At 52.6% G+C, this 24982-nt stretch overlaps 1 protein-coding gene across 1 annotated transcript in view; it reads right to left on the bottom strand.

Moving 5' to 3' along the window:
- Positions 1–24695, bottom strand: part of FOXK1 (forkhead box K1) — a 76085-nt gene extending 51390 nt beyond the window's left edge. The window contains 2 exon segments of the mRNA XM_037813952.1: positions 24126–24595; positions 24597–24695. Coding sequence (XP_037669880.1) covers positions 24126–24595; positions 24597–24680 — 554 coding nt within the window. The 5' untranslated portion in view covers positions 24681–24695.
- Positions 24696–24982: the final 287 nt, after the last annotated feature.

Genomic DNA, 24982 nt, shown 5'->3' on the forward strand with positions numbered 1-24982 from the left:
GGAAAGAAGACGCAGGACGTCAGGAGATGCCTCCACCTCAGCACAGACTTCTGAAAGTTCACATGAAAAATCATGTTAATCTTGGTTTTCTTTAAGGAAACAGAACTTGGGATGGAAAGAGGCTGACAATGTTCAGCCCTTCCTGAACAAAAATCAGCAGCTGATTATCTGGGTGGGGGGACTGGGCTGGGAGAGGCCCACCTTTTAAGTTTTGAACTATGCAAACATGTTGCCTATTCAGAAACTGTTTTAATAAAAATTTGCAAAGTGTGCCTTGTGAAAACAAAACAAACCGACAAAAAAGCACCTCTGCTTTTAGAAAAGAATGTGAAGAGGTTAGACGGGACAGAGGAGAATCGGATCTTATCTTTAAACCCAGCCCTGGCTGGGAGGGAGGCCGGGGAAGGAAAGCTTCTCCCCTGGAAGCCTAGGCAAGCTGCAGATGTGGAGACGGCCTCACCTCCGCGGACCTGAGGTCACAGAGCAAGCTCATTCCAGAGCTCCAAGATCTTGGTGGGGGAAAAGGTGACTTAAAAACCATCGTGAAGATGAGCAGGAGTCAAAAGGAAGGACAGTGGCTGTGAAAGCCCCTCCTCGGGCACTGGGTGCGGGGAGGGCGGCACCCAGGGCCTGGCAGGGCCTGGCAGGCAGAAGGCCGAGATGGCCGCCGGGCAGAAACGCGCTCCACGACTCTGATATCGCACAGAGGGCTCCGGACAGCGGGCCGCACCCTCCCCGCTGACAATTTCAGGATGCGTGCACCTCACAGACAAACCTCTGAAAGCTACAGGCTGACGTGGACAAACTCCCTGCACTCAGGGAATCTGCCTGGCAGTTCTGCATGTGTAGTCAGTTGACTGCAGGGCACCAGGCACCCCTTTTTAAAACCGTATAGAGTTTGGAGTTCTACAGAAGTCACACAGAACTGAGCCCACCTTAAAAATAAACGTCACCTCTCATCAACTGGAAATAAACAGAACCGAGAAACGATCACCCCCAGCCCGCACTTTACCCGCATGGGTCTGCTCTGCGTCAGGAGCCCTCAGCCTGGTGTTTGAGCAGTGTTTAATCATACATGGATGTGAATGCACCCAGAAGGATAAACAGAGCTAAATGTCCCCGATCCGAGAGGGGAGCAGATTAGCCAGGTACCAACACTCTGGGGTTGGAAAAGGAGGAGCCAGGCAGCTGGTCCACGTAAACCAAACACAGCCGTGCCCGTCCTCCCGAGGACGATAAAGCCCGAGTTCACAGGCAGCGGCGGTTTGGTTTTCTCAGTGATCAGCGTTTTTTCCCAAGAGAATCTGTGAGGCAGAACCAATGAGTTAAAAGACCCCTTCGAGATGTTTGTTCCTTTATGCCCTTTCAGGGTAAATAATCAAACTAAAGTTGGCACGTCCCCTTTAATCGTTTTCAATTATTATTAATGAAGATGAAGGTACTGGAAAATAACGAGAGAAGAGGAAACTGCATTACTCAGGGGGATGAATCAACCCTCAGTTTGGATTACTCAAGCCCCTGGCAGAGCGGACGTCGATTTACCAGCACTTGTCACATTTCCACACGAAGTAGCCATGTTTATGGAGACAGAAACCAAATGCCGGAAACATCACTTCAAACAGAGGACAGCACACGACGGTTACCGCACAGGACACTGAGCCGCTCTTCAAACCCTGAACGTCTCACGCCAGGCATGCGACGGGGAAAGACGGAAGGGACAGAGCTGACTCTCGTCTCTGCTCCCGTCCCCTCCCCAACGGCACAAAGGCACAGAAAGCGAGGAGATCAGATGGCAGATAGAACAGGAGGAATGAAAAAGCAAGGGGCGGGAAAGGAGGCGCCCTCCCGCCTGGCCCAGCCCTGCCCGCCCTGCCCTTGCTCCACCAGACAAGCCCGTGCTCGCTGGTGCCCAGGTTAGCTGCCCTGGCTGGGGTCCACCTAAGCCAAGGGCCGGCCTGCACCCCCTCAGGACAGGTCCCTGTGATGGCTCGTCCCCCTGACTCCCAGCAGTGGCTGCCATCCGTGGCGCTGGGACAGCTCTGCCATCTCGGTCTGCGGTTCGGCGCAGGGTGGCAAGGCCAGAGCCCCGGGGCTGCATGGCTGTCGAACGTGGGGGACGGCGCTGGCGGCCTAGCAGGCCTGCGGCAAATGGGCAGCGCCCACAGCAAGGAGCAGGAAACCCCAGCAGGGACGGCTCGGGGCTTGCAGGCTCCGATCCCTCCCAGGGGCGCTTCTTGTGCCTCTTCAGGGCAGCTGCTGCGGGCCCCAGGTCCTGAGACCAGTTCTGGCTGCTCACTGCCCCCGGGGACGCCTCCAGCGGCTCCCCACCGGCCATGGGGCTGAGCAGCCTTCCCACCTGACAGTGAGCAGGATGTCTGTGCCACACCATCCACACCGGACCCTCCCTCCACCAGGCCCAGCCAGTCCTCTCTCGCGACAGTGCTGACTGCTAAAAATGTTTTGTTTGACAATAAAATTAAAACCATGGAAACTGTTAATGCATCAGCATAAAATAACAGCACTTCGTGCACACCAGACACTGTCCAAGTGCTTTGCCCTTATCGGCCATCTCCATCCTCACGCACCCCCACAGGCAGGAGCCACCACTGCCCCCGTTTTACAGATGGGTGACTGTTGGCCGGACAGTCAGAGAATGCACCGGATGGCATGAGGCTGTGGAATATCACTGCTCCGATTTTCAAACCAATGTCATGATCTACAACTTGAAAAATTGTTATCATGTGAATTAAACTTCATTGTGGCAAAATCTGTTGACGACTCAGCACCGAGCAGCCCCACACCGCACAGGTCCCGGGAGGGCCCTGTCACCGAGGAACGTGCATCACGCGCTGGCCCAGGGCCGGCCATTCTAGTTCCTCCGACGGGGCAGGGCCTCGTCCAGTCAAAGAGCAGACGGCCCCGAGCTGTGCTGTGGGCAGGGCCGTGACCAAGAGGTGACCGGGAGGGGTCCTAGTTTGCCTGTGCTGAAGCCAAGCCTGGGGAGTGAACAGACTGAAAGGCTGGGTGGGGTCCTCCGGGGGCTGAGGAGTGGGAATGGCATTCTCCAGAAGGAGCAGCGTGAACACAGGCACAGGGGACGGAGAGACCCCCAAGAGGACACGGTTCAGGGCCCGAGCCCAAGCCCTGACCCCAGCACGTCAGAATCTTCACCCGCCTCTTCGGAAGCAGCAGCGCTTCTCCCCTGGCCCCCCACCCAGCCCCCACGGCAGCCAGGCCTTCACCTCCAGGCCGGGGGTGCCAAGGGGAGACGGGCTCCACTCTCCACTACGGGCACAGAGACGCCGCCTGTGAAGGGGCCCTTTCTCCAGATCACAGCAAAGTCCAAGACTACACTGTTCAGGGCAAATTGCTCTATTTTTACAATGCCAGTGTGTTACACTGCAGTCAGCTCTCTTCTTACGGCATTTAAAATACCAAACTAAACTTGGAACACAAGCTTGGATAACATACAGTCCTTAGACTTCAACCCGCTCGACCTTTACCAAAGGTGGGGGCTCTTCCAGGATCCAGCCTGGCCTTCCTCCAGGTATCCGTACCCCCTCAGGGAGCAGCACCCGAGGCCAAAGCTGACCCAAGGCCAGCGGGAACAGGTGCCACGTGGCCCGTGACAGGGCAGCAGGGCCCCCTTCTCAGGGACCTCCCAGCCAGGCTGGACGAAACCAAACCAAACCAAACAAATAGTAGTGTATCAGCAACAAGCAGAGTCTGAAGAATCCCTTCTGTGGCTGAAGACTTGGGCCCTTCACTGAGCACGTCCCAAGCGAGCCAGAGAGCCACAGCAGCCCGCACCAGGGGCAAAGCCACGTCCCCGCCTCCACCACGGGGGCCACGGTAAACACAGCTCCACACACAGTAAACCCGAACCACGTGGGGGACGTGTGGACCATGGGGGGTTGCGGTGAGTGGCCTTTCCTAAGGAGGGAGCATGGGGAAGGGGTGGTGTGCTGGTTTGGATGTATTATGTCCCCCCAAACACCATGTTCTTTGATGCAATCTTGTGGGGGCAAACATATTAATCTTGATTAGGTTGTAACCTACTGATTGAGTGCTTCCATGAAGATGTGACTCAATCAACTGTGGGCAAGACTTTGATTGGATATTTCCATGGAGGTGGTACCCCACCCACTCAGGGTGGGTCTTGATTTAATCACTGGAGTCCTACAAAAGAGCCCACAAGCAGAAGGAGCTCAAAGCAGCTGAGAGGCACCTTTTAGAGAGAGCAGCTCAGAGAGACATTTTGGAGATGGCTATTGAAAGCAGACTTTTGCTGACACTTTGCTCCAGAGAAGCTAAGAGAGGACAAAATGTCCCAAGAGCAACATTTTGAAAAATGCACAGGGGCTGAGAGAGCAGCTGGAACATAACCTGGGAGCAAGCAGACGCCAGCCATGTGCCTTCCCAGATAACAGAGGTTTTCCAGACGCCACTGACCTTCCTTTGGTGAAAATATACTTGTGTTGATGCCTTCATTTCGATGTTTTCACGGCCCTCAGACTTTAACTTTGTAACCAAATACCCCCTTTATAAAAGCCAATCCCTCGCTGGTGTTTTGCAAAAAGGCAGTATTAGCAAACCGGAACAGGCAGCAAGCAATACCGCAGGCCGCTCTACTACTCAGAGACCCAAGTCTCCAAACATATCTTAATACCATGGAGGAGAAATGACCCATTTGGGGGAAATGGGTCATAAAACAGATTAATAGCACTGAATAACCACCCAGGGAGAAGCCTGGTTTCAGCAGAGTAGCAGGATGTACTAAACTAGTTTAATTGTTATATAAATCACATCCTCAATACCATAAATTTACCCCCATGGCCTGTTCATTAGAGCAGGCTTTTCGTTTTTAAATAAAAATGGCACCAGACAATTTCTTTACCAGCAACCTCCGCTCCCCCCAACACAGCCATCCCCTAAGTCCCAAACTCCCCGTCCTCTTCCCTGCCCTTCAGTGGTTTGGGCTCTGCCCCCGCAGCACGTGTGCGCAATGAAAACGGGTATTCCTAATGGTGGAAGAAACGGGGTGGCAAAAGGGCCCCTACCCGCAGTTGGGCTCCGCCTGCTGCCCTCGTGGGGTCTTCATCGCGGAAACGCAGGAAGCCCATAGGGTTCAGCTTCTGTTTTGAGACCCTGCGGCGGAGCTCGGTTACAATGCCCCGGTGGTTCCCCACGGCCGTCTTAACTGGACCGGGCTAAGGGTCTCTCTGCGGCGGCCATGGAGGTGACCAGCTCCAGGTGGCAGGGGAGACGGATGCAGACACAGGGGGCGCGGGTGTGCCGGGGCCAGCCCCTCACCCCAACACCGTGCCAAGCGCTCTGCGTGGAGACCCAACCAGCACGCATCCTGACCTCTTCTCCACTCCACCCTGAAAACCATCCAGAAAAAAAAAAAACAGATCACATTTCTGGCTGCCACCAGCACCATCTGCCCCAACCCAGAAGGTGGGGCTCAGGATGAAGAAAGGTGAGGGGCTGGGGGGCTCCTTCTCCATAAAAGGTTGTCAGAGAAACCAGGGTGGGCGGCAGCAGCTGCAGAGCTGAGCCCCGAGGGCTCCCCTTCTGTTTAAGCATTAGGGTCCCACGTGTCAGGAGAGATCAACTCCTAACTTGGGGAGGCAGAGCAACTCTAATCTACCCACTTAAAACAAAACGAGCACTAACCTACACAATCAGGCTCAGCCCTTTACCAAGCAGGATTATGGACGGCCCGCAGTTGTGAACGCTTGACTATGCCCTTTCTGCAATGCTCCCTAGGGTGGTTTGTTTTTTTTTTCCATAAAGGAAAAGGACACCATGAAAACACACTGAAATAGCATTGGTAGTTGTCTGTGGGTTATAGAGTCTTTCTCCTTTTGACATCTGTGTCTTCCAAATTTCTTACAAGACTGTGTTGCGTATATAAGAGAAAAAAGTTCAAAATAGTAAAGTATATACAGATATATAACACTGATGCTAAAGTGTACTCTTTTTTTTTTTTTGATTTAAAAATTGGCTCCAACAAAAAGAAATGACACTTAAGAATTCTGACTTTTAGCACAATCAGAGAATGCAGGCAGGCAAAATAAACTCCCAAATAAGCTTAGAAGAAAAAGACACTTACATTTCTGCTAACTGTATCATATTCAAAATCTGGGATCCTCTGGGAAAAGTCATTTTGGAAGACAAGTCCTCCAGAGAGATAAACATCTGCTCTTTTAAAAAGTTACTGACTCTAAAACGTTTACTCATTTTCCACAGGTATCTTGCTAAAAATATATCATACCCTCACTCCCACCCCCCAGGCCTTTTTGATTACACTGAACATAATGAAATTACAATTCCTCAGGCTGAAACGATGAAGGCTGCCAAGAGTTATCATCAAAAAGGTGATAAAACGGCTGATTAGGAAAGACACATGTAAATCTGTGCATGAGACCCTCAAACGTTAGAATCAAGGTACAATCCTCAGCCCTAGAGAGAAGTGCGTCTGAGACGCGTCAGAGGGCGGTGGCGAGCTTACAGAATCGACCGACCCAAATACGGGCCGAGTGCGTCCTCAGGAGTCGGTGGGTTCACGGATGGCACCAGCAGGTAGATGTGGGAGGAGCTGAGCCTTTGCCCCCCCCTGGCCCCAGGAGATGCTCTGGTACGTTCTGGAGGGGCCCAGGGGGGTCTGAGAACCTGGTTAATCACAGTTTAATCCCAGAATGGAGACGTCTCTGCCTGACCAGGCCCGGTACCCGAAGCCCCTGCCTCAGGCTTGGCTCCCCGGGCAGCGGCCGGGCGCCTGCGTGGCGCGGCAGGGACTGTCTCCGTGCCACACGTTCTGGGCGGCCGATCCGGTGTGGGAGCGACGGGTGCCAGGCCGTGCGGAGGAGGGAGAGGGGAGCTTCTGGGCTCTTGGCCGCCCCTCACTGCCCCTGCTTGGCTGGCTCCCTGCAGACCCTTCCTCATGGTCTCCTCCATGTTGGTCTCTGCGACCCCACCCCAAGCCAGACAGCACGTGCTGATCCCAGCGCAGCCTCGCTTCAAACCGCCGCACGCCCCATCACAGATCTTACTGACACTTGAAAAGCAAAACAAAAGCAATCTTATTTTAGAAAAATTAAATTTGCTAACTGACACTCTCGTTAACTCATAATAAGTAAATATTACGGGAAATAACCTTCCATGAAAGGCCAAACTGTAAAGCAGATGGAAGAGAAGCTGCTGTGGCTGCCGCTGTCCACCCCCAGGCCTCTCCCGGGCCCCTGGAAGGACCTGGAGAACAGACGGGTCGCCTTCGAGCACAGGCCCTGCCACCCGGGGGCCGGGGAGGGGCCGGCTGGGAGCCCTGTCACACCCGCTGCTCCCCTCGCCCTCCACCGGGCCCACCCCTCCGCCGACGTGTGCCCGTCACCATGGCCTCCCCGGGGCCCAGGACGGTCCCGGCACACAGCGGGCACTGGGCAGCCGGCAACAAGCCCTCAGTCGGGAAAGGGCCGGCCAGGCCGGCTTGGGAGCAGCCGCCCAAGAATTCCCGGGAGGACACCGGCCCGACTCGGGGAGGCGCGGAGGGCACGCCGACTTTGGCTGTTCCTGCAACACCCCGTCCCGGGCCTCGCTCACCACCAGCGACTCTCGGGCTGGATGCTGCCAGCGCGGCCGTGGCAGGCTGGGGCGCAGCGCAGCCCCTGGCCTCGCGTCTATTCCCGAGCCACTGGATGCAGCAAGTGGCCGTCGGTTCTCCAAACACCAAGAGCTACCCTTAGGGAAACAGCACACTTGGCACACACACTTTCCCCTAAAACGTCTGGGTTTTCAATATTTATAGAGACTGGGGGCATTTAGCCTTCCTAACCTTAATGTTATGTTCAGATAACATGCTACTTTTCTTGCTGCCCCAAATTCAATCACCCTTTGGACAGTCTCTTTGAAGCTCTCGGCAGGCTTCACCCAGTCACAATATTCTGAAAGATGAGGCTAAAAATGTTTCCCCAGTACTGAAGCCATCTCCAGTTGTCCGAGTAGCTTTGGGGATTTTCTGGAGCCACAGTCCCCCTCCCTGCCCAGAGCTTTCCCCGGATATTCCAATTTTAATAATAAAGATTTTAGTTTTACCACACATAACAAAACAGTTCTTCTTATTGTTCTATCCTAGCCAAACCCCATGGCCAGCTTCACCTGCCTGCATGTCCCCCCTCGAGCATGCCAACAGTGGGCAACGCTGAGAAGGAGCTCCCGAAGGTGAGCGTCAGGGACCGTCCCTCTGTCCCTCTGCTGGGGACCTGCAGCCGCAGGGAGCAGGTTCCCTCGGTGGCGTCAGGGCCTCTGGCCCTCCTGGGGTCGTCCTGGGCCCATCTCTGCGCACCCTCAGAGCCGGCCCCTCACCGAGCCCTGACCTCCCGATCTGGATGCTTCTCTCCCAGGCCACCGTCTACAGACACTACCAGGGGTCCTCCTGTGCCCAGAGCCCACGGAGCTCACACTGCAGAGGCCCCAGGTACTTGCCTGTGAGCGTGCTCCGCCTCACCCCCCGGGTGCCCGATGGGCTCTGGGCTCCGGCCCGGCCCTCTCCTCCCGCGCCCAGCAGCAGCCCCGCTCCTGCCTCAGACGCTGCGCTCCTCCCACCCACCAAAGTCTTTCCTGGACTCGCCGCGTCACAGCCTCCTCCTCGCAACTGTGGTCGAAGCGTAAGTGTCGTGTCCTTGGCAAGGCCCTGCCTCCACCCATCCTGAAGGACCCTCCCCCACGGCCCCATCTTACTTTCTTTGCTGCACTTAGCACTGCATCTGCAATCACACTGCGCAGCGCCTTTTTGCTGCTGTGGCCTGCTCCCTCCTGCTTTTAAGATTTCCAAGAGCAAGGGGCATCTGTCTCCTCTCTCTGCGTTTCACATAGTGAGCTCTCAAAACCCATCTGCCACTGAGAGTAAAACCAATGGTCTTGGAAACCAGGTGGACATGGTGTGTGTGTAAAGAATGGAGGACGATGGTTCAGATTCCGTTCTGGTCCAAACAGAGGCGTCCAGGAGCCAGCAGATCCGGGCCAGAGCTCGAGAGCTGAGACCTGGGGACTGAACCCAGCCGGACGAGGTGGGGCAGGAGCGCCATCCCGGACCGGAGACACCTGGCGTGGAAGACGTGCACCTGCTGGGGCGGGGGCCGGAGGCAGGCGGCACGTTCGAGGGACCGAAAGGAAGCCCCGGGGCACAGCACTGCACGGCTGGGAAACCACGTTACGGATTTCTGTCTCAACATCAGGGCTATGAAGAAACACTCACAGCTATTCGCGGCTGGCTGTGTCATCCATGAGGCAATCCCTTTGGAAGAGTGGGAAACAAACAGTTTAAGGAAGAAGACTGCGTGACACTATTTAAGTAAATTTAAGAGCCTGCACAAAACTGAACACTGTGCTACTCTTAGACATCCATGTGCAAGGAAAGTCAGAGAAAGGACTAGAATTATGTCCCTGGAGGGGCTGCTTCCAGAGGAGGAGGAGAGAGGGGTGGGGAGGGTGACAAAGGGGACTTCAGCTGCTTCTGCAATGGGCTGTTTTCCTTATTTAAAAAAGGACTTGCAAACATGTGTCACAATGTGACAGCTGTCAATTCTTAGTGGATGCACAAGTACTTGTCAATTTATCTTTTTAAACTTTTCTGTGTTTTTAAAATGACTTATAAGCTATGTGGACTTATTTAATCAATTCTGTGCTTCCACCACCAAGTCATAACTTTTCTTTACCATATGCCCTGCTGGTCCCAGATCATCGTCCAAATCCCACCCTGAGGAAGGGGCTGTCGGGCCGGCTGACACCGAGCACCTGCCTGCTCGTCTCACACCGACCCCTGGGCCTGACCGAGCTCAGCCGGACTCTGCGCCCAACAAAGGTTATTTAAACTAATTCAAGATAAAGCCTGAGCTTGTCTTTTCAAATCCTCCGTACTTTGAGCTCCCAATCTCTGGAAAGGCAGCTTGGAAAGAGAGAAGTAAACAAAACCCTACTAAGTCTGCTTGGATCCCAGCCCTGATGGCCGGCCAGCACCTGGAGGCCACTGCGAATGCCACCTAAGACATGCTGTCAGTGACCAGGCGCCTCGGCCACAGGCAGGGGACAGGGAGGCGCTGGACCCCAGGGGCCCCCACCACCCCCACACCCCCGCAGATCAGCAGAAACCAGCGCAGACGTTCCCACCCACCCAGGTGCCTCAAGGACTGAAGGGCCCCTCTCCCAGGGGCAGCGGATTAGCACCGTCCTTCGGCAGGAGCGCAGGTCAACACTCTAGCACGTCTCTGGGAGTTCTCATGGTGGCCGTGGCGGGGAGGGTGTCCAGCTCGCGGGGAGAACAGAGGCTGGGAGGGTAAGTCATCGTGGCCAGATCTTTCAGAAGCTAAGCGCGTGTCACCTCCCATCATTTCTTAGGCCAGTTGATGGCTTTGCACCCAGATCTTCCGTCTGCTTACTCATTTTGGCACCGAGTATTTAATGCACGTGACCGTGGGCCAAGCACACTGAGGGGCTCTGAGGGTGCTGCAGTGAGAAGAAAGCAGGGCCCCGCGCCCACAGGACCACCACCCCGGGGTCCTGGAGCTCCCTGGGAGCCGTGCAGCCCTCTGCTCCCCGAATGCCACTTTGTCTGGGGGCCTCTGCGGACCCCTGTGAAAGCAGGGACAAGAAGTGGGCCCACCCTCAGAGCAGGAAGTCAGTGTTGCTGGGGCTTGTACCCAATTCGACAAGACAACGAAAAGAAGCGAGATGAAAAGCAGTGGGAAGAAAATGACAAGGGAATCTCCGCGCACACCTGAGGATTATGGGGACAGCGACTGCATACGACGCTAACACCTTCTGCTGGTGTGGAGCCCACAAACCACATACCGATTGCAAGAGCACAGAAGGTAACTACGGGTTGGAGAAACCAGACGACCCCTTAACCAACTGACAGGAATTAACACCATCAACAAGGACCCGGGGCGTTTCCAGGCATGACGCTGAGAAGGACATGCCTCCGATCTAGAGGCCCAGCCAGAGATGCTGACCCTGAATCTAATCAGGATCCTGTCTCAACAGACAAATCTAATCCAGACACTCTGTAAAGTAACTGGCCTGTTTTCCTTTAAAGTGTCAGTGTCATGAAAGCCAAAGGAAGGTTTAGGAACTGTTCTAGATTAAGGCAACTGCAAAAATATGACAACTAAATGCACTGCTCCATCCTGGCCCTGGGGGATAAAATGCTGGGAAGCAGCTGGGACAGCTGACAAACTGGCATAAGCGCTACAGATTAGATAAAGACATCGTCTCAAAACTGAAGTCGCTGAATCTAATAACAAGACTGGTGATGCAAAATCTCCTTATTCTCAGCAAATGCATACTGCTGTATTAAGGAGGAAAGGAGCATGACAGATTCAAAACACACAAATAATGTATCTAGAGAGAATGCCAAAACAAATGTGGCAGAATGCTAAAAATTGGCAAATCTGGGCAAATACATACGTGAGTTATTTGTACTTCTTGCAACGTTTTTGGAAGCTTGAAAATTTTTCAAAATGTAAAATAAAAAAAAAAAGGCATTATAAAACCTACACCAAACAATAAATACATACACACGTGCACACATGCACACACACAGACACACACACACACAGCCTGCCTTTCTACAAGCAAACACTAGTGCTTTAGAAAGGGAAAAAATCCCATCACATTAACCATCCCCAAAACAATTACAGAAAATACCCAGGATGAGACATAACAGGAAACCTAGGGGCCCGAGAGAAAGAACATCAGTACTATAAAGGCACTCACAAGGAAGGAGCCTGGGCGCTGGGCAGGGGTGGGCTCCCCGTCTCTGTGAAGGGCCAGGTAATAGACACCTCAGGCTTCTGCAGGCCCCACGTCTCTGCCTCAGCTGAGCAGCCGCAGACACAGTAAACGAGCGGGTGTGGCCGTGTGCCAGTAAAGCCTTAGCACCAAGACGGAGGCCGCAGGTCTGCCCACAGCTGCCTTCGCCCGGGTCTGAGACGGGGCAGGGTCTGGCTCGCCACTCACCAGCCCTCTTCTCCTTGTTCCCGGCTCGGTTCCCAGCCTCCCCTGGAGCGGCCCTGGGGCTGCGCTCCGGCCCCCGACGTGAGTGGACGTGGACGCGCCGCCCCGGGCCAGCCCACCAGCACGCCCCCTTCGGCCCTCCCACCAGCTGCCAGTGGGTGCAGGCACCCTGCAGCCCGGGGGTCACCGGAGGGCTGGACCTCGGCCCCAGGCCGGCGCAGGCCTCACCGCCAGCCTCCACCAGAAGGGGCTGTTTCTGACCACCCAACAGAAACACCCATTTGGACTTTCCATGAGCAAAACTTACCCTACAACAGCTAGCAGGGCACAGAAGGTCATGACTATGCACGTACTCGGTCTGGTTTCCAGTGTCTACCAAGCGCCAAGTGCCCTGCTTGGCCCTGGGAACGCAACATGGGCCCGGTGGGACTCACGGCTTCCCGAGGGAGACACGCAGCTGAACCTTCTCGCAGACCCAGCCACCAGGGACAGCCCAGACACCAGGCGGCATGTCAGCCGGAGGAGCGGGGCCGCCGACATGCACACGCCGAGCACCCCAGCTGGACAGACAGGCGCACGCGCCCACTGCTGACGGAGGGATTCCACAGCCTGGAAGGCGGGACCCAAACCATCCATGGCAGGCAGCTTGGGGGGCAGGGGTGAGGCACGCAGGCAGCAGGGGGCTCGCACTTTCTCTGTGTCCTGCGAGCCAGGCCTCGGGGGTATTTTTAAATCCCCCCAAGCCAGGACACTTGTCTCTCTCTCTCGGTCTACATCCATATACGTCACCTCTCAGCTCCCTTCATGTTTTCCCCGGCTCCAAGGCTAGGATAACAGAAGGACAGCCTGGAAGCCTTCCACCCGGCTCTTCGGAGGGACTGGCCACCTGGAGTCAAGGAGGTAGAAATGGAGGCAAGTTTCCACCATTTCAGCTGCAAGACGTTTCGGAAGAGCCTTTGGAAGAAGGAGGGCCGGCAGGGCGCCACACCTGTGACCACAGTGGACAACTGGACTTCGGGGGTCTGCTCCGTGCTGCGCCCAGCCCAGCCCTCAGACGCTCTTGCCCGGACGAGCACGGCAGGCGCCAGGCCTGTGCCCCGAGGCAAACGGGGATGGAGGAGGCCGTGCCCTCGTCAAGCCACAGAGCCAGCGGCAGCCCAGGGGCTACGTAAAGTCAAATGAACTGAAACCAACAAAATCCAACATCCATCTCTTCAGTCACGTGAGCCACATTTCAGGTGCTCAACAGCCACACGCGACTAGTGGCAGCTGTCCCAGGCAGTGCAACATGGACCATTTCTGTCACTGCAGAGAGTTCTAGATTCTGCATGCAATCCTGGGTTGGCTAATCCAGGGGTGAGCAGGTCCGGAAAATCCATTCACACCACAAGTTACAGAAAAAAATCTAACTGCTAAGGAAGTTGGATAATCAAAACACCTCAGCAGCGTCTTCATACAGGTTAGGAGCCAAATGAGGGCTATAAATGCTTCTTGATTAATACGGAATCCAGCCAAAGGGGAGGTGGCGAGTCCAAGGGGAAGATGCTCTCCCCAAGCCGTGCAAGTCCCCCTTGATGGGGTGGTGTCTGTCCCCAAGGGCAGAGGCAGGGGAACATAGATTTCTACTTTGCAATTTTCCTTTCTATGTAGCCTCGTTTATCCCCTAACATGAGATTTCATCTCAACATTTTTTCAATGGAAACTGCGAAGCAAACGCTAAGCTGACAAATCATCCTTCACCGGCTGATTCCAGTCAGGCTTCCTGGTGACGCAGGAGGCCCTTAACCGCACCAGGGGGCTGTGTCTGGGTCTCAGGAGGGACGGGCTGCCTCCGTGGGCTCGTCCGACCAACCCGATGCGGCCACCTCCCGCTGGCGTCCAGGCCGCTGTCCCCTGCACGGCTGGCACGCGGGTGCCCCTCAGAACCACCACCAGCAAATAAAACCGAAACACACCATCTTAACATCCAAGTTTGGCATGAAACTCCAACTCAAAGCTCTGAGATTATTTTTTGAATCCCATATGCTGCCAAAAAGCAGCATTATCTGAGAAGCGGAGTGACACAAGGCTGTGGGAGGACGGGAGGGGTCCGAGCACATTTCACATGGGAAAGAGTAAGTTCCTTCCGCCTCGGCAACACAAATCCCAAAAAGCAAAGCTTGGCACGTCTGCTTCGCTGGTCGGAACAGACAGAGGATAAGATTATCTTCTGTGTAACGCTGGTTTACTGGGAGGAAGGGAGGACAGAGGGAAAAATATCACCCAGGGTTCAGATCAGATTGGGGAGGGGGAGAATGAATTTTTATATTTACTGAAAGTGGCACAGGTTGTTGTTTTTTTTAAAACATGCCTAGAAAAGAGTTTCATGAAAAATCTCAAGCAAATATTTCTAAAACACACATTGTGCACAGGCGTTACTTGAGGCCTCGTGTGCAATTCCCTCCTCCACCGCCCCACCTCCCTGTGTCTCCTTGGGGCCCAGACCTGTGGCTGGAGCAGGGGCCCTGCCCGAGACCCCCCCCAGGGGAGAAGAAGCCCCCAGCCCACCCGCCCCGGGCAAACAGCAGAAATAACTGACGAGAGGCACCGGCATGCCTGACAGACTCAAGAACTGACTGTACAGATAAAAGTTACTAACTTCAGCCAAATTATATGACAAGATGCTAATAAGGCTGAATGCCAATGACTAAATTAGTGACTTTAACATTTCTGTAAAAATATGCTGTCACTAAACTTTTAAAACAAATTACAAAAAATTAAGCCACATCAAAAAGCCTATTCCTATAAAATATTTCAATTTTAAAAAACATGATTTGCTGGGTTCCAAGAGATCAAGATTAGCTACCAATCAAACTCTAGGGAAAAAGATACTTTTCCTTTTCAAAAGTTTATTCACCATGGAAACTGATAAATGCTCAAGGAAGTAGTTAAAAGTACCACTTGCTCCTCTCAGCTTTACACAAATTACAAATCGGTCTGCTTCATATGAGAACCTCACACTGTCACAGGCCTTGATCATGAATTTCAAGTTGTAACAACGGAGAAGGCCATTCCTTTCCTCCCCGTCACATCTCAGAAGCCCAAAAGCTCCACAAGCCATAGCTGCCGCACCCAGCCCCTTACTGTGATGGTCACACTACTGACCTGGTGCATGTTCAGCAAACTAAGCATCTCCTACGCACTTTACCTCCAGGCACAGGGGGAGGCACGAAACTGAATGAAGCGGGGTGCCCCACCCCACGGGGCAGTGACACCGTCCACGGATGGCCGCGGAGCAGGCTCGAGGGAGGAGCCACCAAGGGGGCCAGAGAGGCCCGAGACCGCCACCTCCCCGGACACAGAGTGGGGGACAGCGAGCTGGCTCCTGAGAACTGGAGCAGCCTTGGCCTTCACAAGAAGGGGGCACCCAGAGAGGCAGGACCGCAAGACCATTCTCAGGCTGGCCGCTGGGCCCTGGGAGCCCCCAACCCCCGCGAGAGACCTGCGAGGTCAAAGCTGCTCTATATAGTGCCGGGACGCTGTTGCCTTTTCCCTGGACTGACACCTGGGCAGATCATGTGCACGAAGCTGGGCCATGGTGCCCAGTGGTGGGTGAAGGCATCCTTCGTGGTCCCAAGCTCCCAGTTTTTAAAAAAAGCCACTTTTCTAAGAGAATTCAAATAGAGCCCTGGAGGTTACTCCTATGCAAGCCTCACCAAGATATGCCAAGTGACCACAGTATGATAGGCCCAAGTCAACAGGAGTCCTGCAAACCCTAAAGAATATCTCCATCCCTATCTGGGACTCTATAAAGGTTTCACTCAGTAAGTTTATTCTTCAAAAACTTAATTCCTCTAGAGAGCTCCTATGCCAGCTAAGTCCCAAAACCCAGAGGCAATGGCCTCTTCAAGAACATCAACTAGATGTGTCCCCTTTGCTCATAAAGTCAACACCCCTTTTCAACATGAACAGGTTAGGGTGGTCACTGCCTAGACATCCCTGAAGACTGGGAAAGTGATTAAACTAGACAAAGTGGTAGCAACAGACAAGATGGAATTTAACAAAGGATCACGAATACTGAATTGCTATATAATTCTCTTTTTCTTAGTTGCTAGGGTATTTGAATAGCTAGAAGGAAACAACTGAAATGGTAGAACTATAACCCATAACATCCTTTCAAATTTGTTCTATAGCTACTTGCTAAACGGTAATTTGAAAGCTATATTTTTTTGTACATATGTTGTATTTCGCAATAAGGAAATAACTGAAACTATCGTACTGTGACTCATAATAACTCTGGAAATTTCCTATACATCTATTTGTTAAGTCATACTTTGAAAGATAATACCTTTTTTTATATATGTTATATTTCATAACAAGGAAATAACTGAAACAGTGGAACTGTAACCTTTAATATTCTTTGAAATTTGCTCTCTAACTACTTGTTAAATTGCACTTGGAAAGTTATCACCTTTATGTATATATGTTATATTCTACAATAAAAAGATATGATTAAAAAAAAAAAAGGCACTTTCACCTAAGAAGTTGCTTGATGAAGCAGAACAAGTTACCGGTTACTGCACCCCGCTCCTCGAGCACACTTCGAGTGGCAAAGGGGGATGCCCAGAGACGCCTGCCACACACCCAAGCAGGCCTCAGGAAGGGCCCCAGGTCGCTGTCTGGGCTGTCAGCTCCACCCTCTTTCCTGGAAAGAGCAACTGGAGGAAAATCATAATTTGGATTTGGGTATGTGGCAGACATCTTAAAAATGAACAAAGTGAGTCTGTCACTTTAATTGACAATACTTATCGCCAACTGGAAAACTCAAGCTTTCAAGCGAAAACTACAATGTGGAAAACTTGCATCCACCACCATGAGTCTGACAGCTTCCCAATACTTAGAAGACTTTTCTGAAGAAATCAGTGGTGATATTAACACACACAATTTTCTTACATTGTCTACTACAATATATCAACATTATGAGATCTGCACAGCTCAGTCACCACTTTTCCCAATAACCAAGGCATGATGTTACAAAATCACATGTGGGAAACTATTCACTCCAAGCATAAACTGGATCAATGGATTTTTTTAAAATTCAGTTTTACTGAGATATGTTCACACACTATATAATCATCCATGGTGCACAATCAACTGTTCACAGCACCATCATATAGTTGTGTATTCATCATCCTGATCTATTTTTGAACATTTTCCTTACACCAGAAAGAATAAAAATAAGAATAAAAAATAAGAGTAAAAAAGAACATCCAAATCATCCTCTCATCTCACCCTATTTTTCATTTAGTTTTTGTCCCCATTTTTCTACTCATCCATTCATACACTGGATAAAGGGAGTGTGGATCAGTGGATCTTTAATGTAACAGTACAAAGTTCACTGATGCGGCTTTGGGTTCCATATTGCAGTTAACCTTTAAGAAGCCCCCCACTGTCAAGCTTTGGTGAGGTGTCAAGGGAGAACACCCACAATTATCTGAAAAGGCTCCTGAGATTCTCCTCCCTTTTCCAACTGCAGATCTGTGCGAGGCTGACTTACTTCAACCAAAGCAGGATATCACAACCAACTACAGGCAGAAGCAGGTACAAGGTTCTAGCCATCAGGCATTAACAAGACTTGCAAAAAAATTCACGCCTCAATTGTTTTGTTTGGGAAAACAGTTATTTTTTCATAAAAAATAAGTAATTTTAAATTTTTTTAGTGCTGCTACTTTTAGACTGATGAATTATCTCCTTAAATTTCTCAGTTGGCAAATATCGACAGACCCCACATTAATAAAAACCCTCTGGGGCCCTCAGTTCTGTTTAAAGGTCTCACAAGGGCCTTGAAGCCAAGGAAGTAGAAGTGGACTATCCTGAGGGTCTGCCCCAAGAGACTCGACCACCGGAAACGAGGGCAGCAGATTAGGACAGAGGCTGAGGATGATGAGCTCTATGGAGGCCCCGGGCCGGCTCCACAGCCATCGTGCCACCAGGCCACCACGCCACGGGGCCACCACGCCACCGGGCCACCAGGCCACTGCACCAGGCCACTGCACCACCAGGCCACCACGCCATCGGACCACCAGGCCACGAGGGCACCGGGTCACCAAGCCACTGCACCACCGGGCCACCAGGCCACTGCACCACCAGGCCACCACGCCACCGGGCCACTGCACCACCAGGCCACCACACCATCGGACCACCAGGCCACGAGGGCACCAGGCCACCAGGCCACTGCGCCACCAGGCCACCGGGACTCCTGCGCAGGCAGCGATGGGACAGGGCTCCATGGTGTCAGGGGAGAATGGCGCCCTTGACAGGGTAAATGGAAGTTCTCAGCTTGGTTAGAAATGTAACACATGATGAAGGGCAAAAAAGTTTCCTTTTAATCAAGTCATGTATAAAATATCCATCTCCACCCAATGACCAGCTGGAAATTACTCTTAGGACAGAAAAGGCTGGCAGTTGCAAGCAGTTTCTGACTGACTAGAAACTAGGATGTCAAAGTGAAACGTGTGTTAACTAGTCTGCGCGGCTCCAATGACAGCGTGTTGTGTCACCTTTCTAGAACTGGGCCGAGAGGCCTGGCGAGACCGAGCCCCAGGCGGCGATCAAGAAGCCCCTCGCTGAGCCCACGAAACACGTCCCCAGACGCAGATTCAGTGTTTCTTCCCTTTTTAATTAACCAGCAACACTTTACCAGGAAACCAGAAATTCATGACAAGTGACAGCAGCAATGAAAATCATGCAATCTCCTAACAAGTCACAATACAACTTTCCAGGAAGTCAAAAACATTTTATATAATCCTCTCATTTTAATATGAAACGCTTTAAATGTAGGATAATTATGGAAATGAGGCATTGCTACAATTTGAGCTGTCATTATTTTAGCAAGTTTATCCCCTGACATTCACAACATGCAAAAACAGCAAACAGTAAATTACTATATCTACAAATCAAATGCTTTAGTTTCATTTCAGCACACAATTTTAAACATAACTGTCTTTTCTGAAAGCATTAAACAAGAATTCCATTAAAACTCTACATTATACACAGAATACGGAATCTCTATATAGTTTTCTTTTCCTTACTTGCTAAGGTACTAGAATAGCTGGAAGGAAAGAATTGAAATGGTGGAACTGTAATACATAGCATCCTCTGAAATTTGTTCTATAGCTACTTGTTAAATTCTAATTTGAAAGCTATCACCTTTTCATATATATGCTATATTTCAAAATAAAGAAATAACTGAAACTATGGTGCTGTAACTCATAATAACTTTGGAAATTTCCTATATAACTACCTGTTAAAGTATACTTTGAAAGATATTATCTTTTTGTATATATGTTATATTTCACAATAAGGAAATAACTGAAACTGTGGAACTGTAACCCACAATATTCTCTGAAATTTGCACTCTACTTGTTACATTGCACTTGAAAAGTTATCACTTCTATGTATATGTTACATCCTACAATAAAAAATATAATTTAAAAAAAACTACATTATATGCTTTTAGCACCTACCAATCCCATTCCTCCATCAACATGGCAAAGGCTTTTGCAAGTTTATTATAAATTGAACTCAATGCATACTATGTGATAAATATCCTCCTTATAGACTGATTTTTTTAAAATGATATAATTTTTTATAGGGGTGATAAACCCAAATACTTCAACATGAATTATGTACTAGAAACTAGCAGATGCTTTTAATAACATACATCCAACGTCCTAGCTCCCAGCCTGCTGGAATCCCATAAGCCCTTCCATGTGGGTTTTGGTCGAGACACCAGTTGAACTCCATGTGTGACACCCAACAACCGCCCCCCAGCAGCAGGCGGGACCCCGCAAGGCCCAGAGACAGGCCACGTGCCAGCCACACCCGACCCTCTGCAGGTGCATCCCGGCTGCGGTGGGCACCCCGCTTCTACCACCCAGCGCTACGCCGGCTCCGCCAGCTTCTGGCTTCCAGGTTCAACCATCACAGCTCGAAGTTCTCTCAACTCATCTGCTCCTCCCCACGCCAGCCTCGGAGAGTCACGTCACCTCCTGAGAGGTTTCCCGGTGCCCCTCGCAGCCACCCCACCCTACCGTCCACATTCCCGACAGCCGGCCTCCCCGCTACATCCCAGCTTTCCCTCCTCACTGCACGTGGCTTCTCTCCACGAAGGCAAACAGCAACGCGACCTCAGCTTTCACGTCTTCCAGCTAAAGCCCCGGAGAGAGACCGATCTGCCCAGATACCCTCGCCTGTCCCAAGTGCCAAAGCCCAGCACATGTGGCCCCTGGACCATCGCCGGAGGCCACGCCTTGGGCCATTTAAGGCCCAGTAGCTCCCGCGGGCTGGGGGCAGAGGCGGGACGGGCGGAGGGTACCACACAGCTCCCAGAGCACGCAGCAGCAGGAACTCAGGGGTCACTGGCTGTCTCCACCAACTCGGGCGCTTTCCGAGTAATTTCAAAATAAGCTCCATCTAATAGCAAATTGTACAATGGTTATTAACTAATTCAATATTCTTCAAGTGACCAGTTGGAAACAGCAATGAGCAACTATGCTCAGTAAATTTTTACAGGGACTAAACAATTGTTTGCCTATAAAACGCTGTGGTGGCTACAACTGGTGACGTTTATCACAACAGTCAGGAGCTGTGATCTGCCTCAACATGGGCACAGACCCACGTCGGATCAGCACCAGCGGCCAACGCCAACTACAAAACAGTCCAGGAGACAACAGACTAACGGACGCAGGTAGTCGCCATCAAAAGCTGCTGACGAACAGGCAGACGGCTAGACCCTCTCCTGATGGAAGCACGCACCACCACGAGGCGGTTTTGGCAAAGATATCAAATCCAAATCTGATCAAACTTCTAGTTCCAACAACCAATTTGCAGGCATTACAGGGGAGAGGGACATACTAAATGGACACCACGGGAATCCAACCTGTAAGATTCAGCCGTGGGAAACTCTACAGAACAAATAATCCCATTTTGTCAGTGAACAAACTGCAGAGAGAAAAAAAGAGCTGACACATCGACCAATCACAGTGTTTGCACAGGGCTTGGGCTGTTAGGTGGATCCTGATTCAAATAAATACGTGAGAACAAACAACAAACATTCAGGAGTCAGGAAAGGAAATCTGAACACTGACTGGATATTCACTGATAATAAGAAACCGTAAGTTTTTATGGTATGAAAAGGAAATTGTGGTTAAATTTTTAAAAAAGAGTCCTTATCTTTTAGAGGATTTTATCAAAATATTTACAGACAGAATGACATGACATCTGGGATTTGCTTCACTACAACTGGAGGGAAGGGTGGGGAACAGAGGGGAGAGAGATGATGGGGGATGAGGATAAAACACACTTGGCCATGGAGGAAAGCTGCTGCAGCTGGGGGATGGGCACATGGCAGTTCATTACGCTATCCTATTTTTGTATACACATGAATTTTTCCATGAGGAAAAGTTAAAAGGAAATTAATCATAGTCATTGCAGAAAATTTGGAGAACACAAAAAAACATAAAGAAAAAAAAAGCCCCCATAAATCCTACCACTCAAAGCTACCACAGTCATAAATCTTGCTTTTATCATAATTACTCAAATAATTCACATTTGTTAAAGAACAGGGAAAAAAGATAGTAAAAAAGGGGGTAAAGAGCCAGTAAGGGGCCTTGGATCTCCTTTTTAAAATTCAAATTGCAAATAAAATGCTTTAAAGACCTACAGTTACATACATACATACAAACACACAAACCACACCCACCTATAAACCAAAGAAGGCTGCTCCTATTTTCCCCCATGCCATGCTGATTTGGTTCATTTCAGGAAACTAAGCTAAATCAATGACTTGCGTTTCTCCTATGGAAGCTGTGAATTCATTTCTCCATTAATTTGTCCGTTCGACAAACAGAGCACATTTGCTGGGTACCCATTTCCAGCCAGTTCCTGCCCTGTGCCCTGGGGTTAAAGGTGAACTCTGGGTCCCGGCCCTCAAGGAGCCTGTGGTCTAAACAAAACGACCCAGCCGTGGCCCACAAGGTCCTCTGCACTCGCCTGGGCCGCGTGCTAAGTTGGAGCTCTCATCCACCACCCTGGAAGCCACAGAGTGATTCCACTGCATGCCACCCAAGGCAGCCTGTCAAGATTAGCTCTAAGTTGCTCAGTTATTTTTCTTACCAAGAATTAAAAGTATCAAAGCCCTTTGAAGATTTCCTTCTAGTAACAAGTGAGTATAAATTCCAGCATCCCTCTTAACCACATGCTGCCCTGAGCAGAAAGTGAAGGCTGAAAGGGGCAGTGGGGAGGCCCAGGACAGTGGGGGGTGGGTACAGATGCCACCCAGTACAGCTGTCACCCAGCGTGGGCTGGTGATGGAAAGATCACAGACGAAGCAAGCTGTGGAAAAGGGTGTGCAGGTCACCACAATGCACAAAAAGCTCCAAGTCCTGGACAACTGTTGCCAGCAAATATTAATAGCAAAACCGTGTGCCAAAGCCTAAAAGAAAAGACACAATAACTGCGGTCATTCTCTTAAAGCCGGTGATGGACTTCCCATTTGGGGGTGACGATGTACACACAGCTTCTGTGCTCTGAACTCATTAAAATTTTCTGATTATTTTCAATATAGTAGGCCAAGGAACTTGAACTAACTCTAAAAGGAACTATATATGTGCAACTACTTGGATTTACGTTTTCTAAAATAAAAGGGAAAGCAGAACTGTTGAAATTGCTAACCCAATCTGTGCACAGGCAATGACAGCTCCCAGACTCAAACAGTTTCCCTCTGAGACGGCAGGCACTGCCATCCCGCAAGGCCTCTCCTACTGCCCATCAGCCCTGTTCTTGTCCAGTTTACTTTCCTGCCACATGGATGTTGCTTGACAGCACCGCTGAGGTCAGATAAAAACAGACTGGCAGGGGGAGAACGCTTTGGGGGCATCTGAAGCTGCATATCAGGAGGTGGCTGCATGCCCAGCCTGCCAGCTACAACCCTGGCGCCCACTATGAACACAAGCTCCTCGGTGAATAACTTTGCAGGGCACAGTGTACACCAACAGTACCTTATAAATAGCAGCAGCCTGGTGGCCTGTTCAGCAGGTGATCGGAAGACCTTGGGGGTTGAAGGGGCTGAAGTTTTTCCCCTTGAGTTGGAGAAAACACTAAGGAGAATCTCATTTAAGATTCAGGAAGTGACCCCTTGCTGAGCTGAGAGATCTCAAGCACCTAGAGAACCTGCGCTTTATAAAGGAGCTTCGGCAGAAGCCGCCTTCCCCGGGCCGCAGAGGGGAACGGAGCTGCTGGTCTGTCATTTCCCCACAAGAATGACTGACTGGCCGAGAGAAGCGTCTAATGGCCTGGAATGGAGGGAGTCAGTGGGTTACCCACAAGCTGTCACCAGACAGCACAGCTTTGTTATCAGGTGAGTCCAGATTTTAGCAAAATGCACGTGGATACGCCAATCCCTGAGAATGATTCAATACAGTGTTTACACCCAAACACACCAAGTCCCCAGAGGGGAGGTGTCCTCAGAAACCAGCCCTGCTCCCCAAGAGCTCCCCAGCAAAAACACTCGACTCAGGGCGCTCACCAACGAGGTGATTAACTCGACAGCCAAATGGCAGACCTTGAACATGAAACACGCTGAAAAAAATATAAACACCAGTGAGGCCTCCAAAGCAATTACTCAACAGACAAGAAAGAAAGTGCCTAATGAGGAAATGCCAACCGAGCAGGCTTTCTCCCCGTCCACAGGGCTCCAGAAAGCAAGGCTCTCTCCGGGGCAGAGCAGAGGGGGAGAGAAACCGTACGCGGAAATCCGGGAAGGAGGGGGACGGCGAAGACGCAGGGAAGGGAAGCAGCAGGATGCCACCGAGGCGCCCGGGAGGGCGGCGGCGCTTCCCGGCCCGAGCCGAGGGCTCGTAGCCGGCCTCCTCGGGCCGCGCGCCCGCGTGCCTCGCATTTCCCCTTCCTGCCCCGGGGGGCCCGGAACCGTCCTCTGGGCTCCGGTGCCCGCCCGTCACGGGCCCGGGGATCGCCTGGTAGCGGACCCTCCGGCCTCTGCCCGGGGCTGGGCCCTGCTCGGGGCCTCGCGGAGACCCCGCACCCGGCCCGGGGGCCGGGGCCGCACTCACTGCTTGGGCAGCTGCAGGGCGGGCGCGCCGCGCCGCTGGAAGGCCCCGTCCACGAAGACGCCGTTCTTGCCGAGGCAGCGCAGGTAGAAGTGCGGCTCCTGGAAGCTGAGCTGCAGGTGGCGCCGCGAGATGAAGCTCGACAGGCCCATGCTCAGGTCCACCGAGCCCTGCGACGAGTTGCGGCCGATGGTGACGCTGGGCTGCCGCATGAGGAACTCGAACTCGCGGCCCTCCAGGCGCGCCAGGGCCGGGGCCGGGCTCTGCCGCACCGACGCGGCCGCCGCCGCCACCAGCGCCGGGGCCGTGCCCGCGTCCGAGGCCGCGCCCGGGGCCGGGGCCGGGGCCGGGGCCGGGGCGGGCGGCGGCGGCTGCGCGGGCGGCGGCGCCGGGGAGCGGGGCGCGGCGGGCGCGGGGGGCTGCGCGGGCGGCGGCGGCGGGGGCGCGGCGGCGGGGAAGGCGGCGGCGGCGGCCCGCGGCGCACAGCACGGGGCTGCAGGGCGCCGAGCGCAGGGCCAGCAGGGCGCGGGCGCCGCTGTCCTCGCCGACTTCGGCCATGTTCGCGGCGCGGCGAGCGGCCTCCGGCGGCGGCGGGGCGCGGGGGCGGGGCGGCCGCGGGGGGCGGGCGGGCGGCGGCGGCGCGCGCGGAAACCCGGGCCGGATCGCGCGGCGGCCGGAGCGGAGCCGGCCCGGCCCGGAGCTCGCCCTCGCCCCTCGCCCCGCGCCCGCCCCCCGCGGCTGGCTGCCCCCCACCCCCACCCCGGGGACCCCCGAACCTGGAAGTTGTGATCCTGGGTCTTTGGGAAAAGGACAAATGACCACAGCAGTCCCCTGGGCCCGAGTCGCCCCGTCCCCCAACC

Source organism: Choloepus didactylus, chromosome 21, assembly GCF_015220235.1.
Source record: "Choloepus didactylus isolate mChoDid1 chromosome 21, mChoDid1.pri, whole genome shotgun sequence".
Classification (NCBI taxonomy): domain Eukaryota; kingdom Metazoa; phylum Chordata; class Mammalia; order Pilosa; family Megalonychidae; genus Choloepus; species Choloepus didactylus.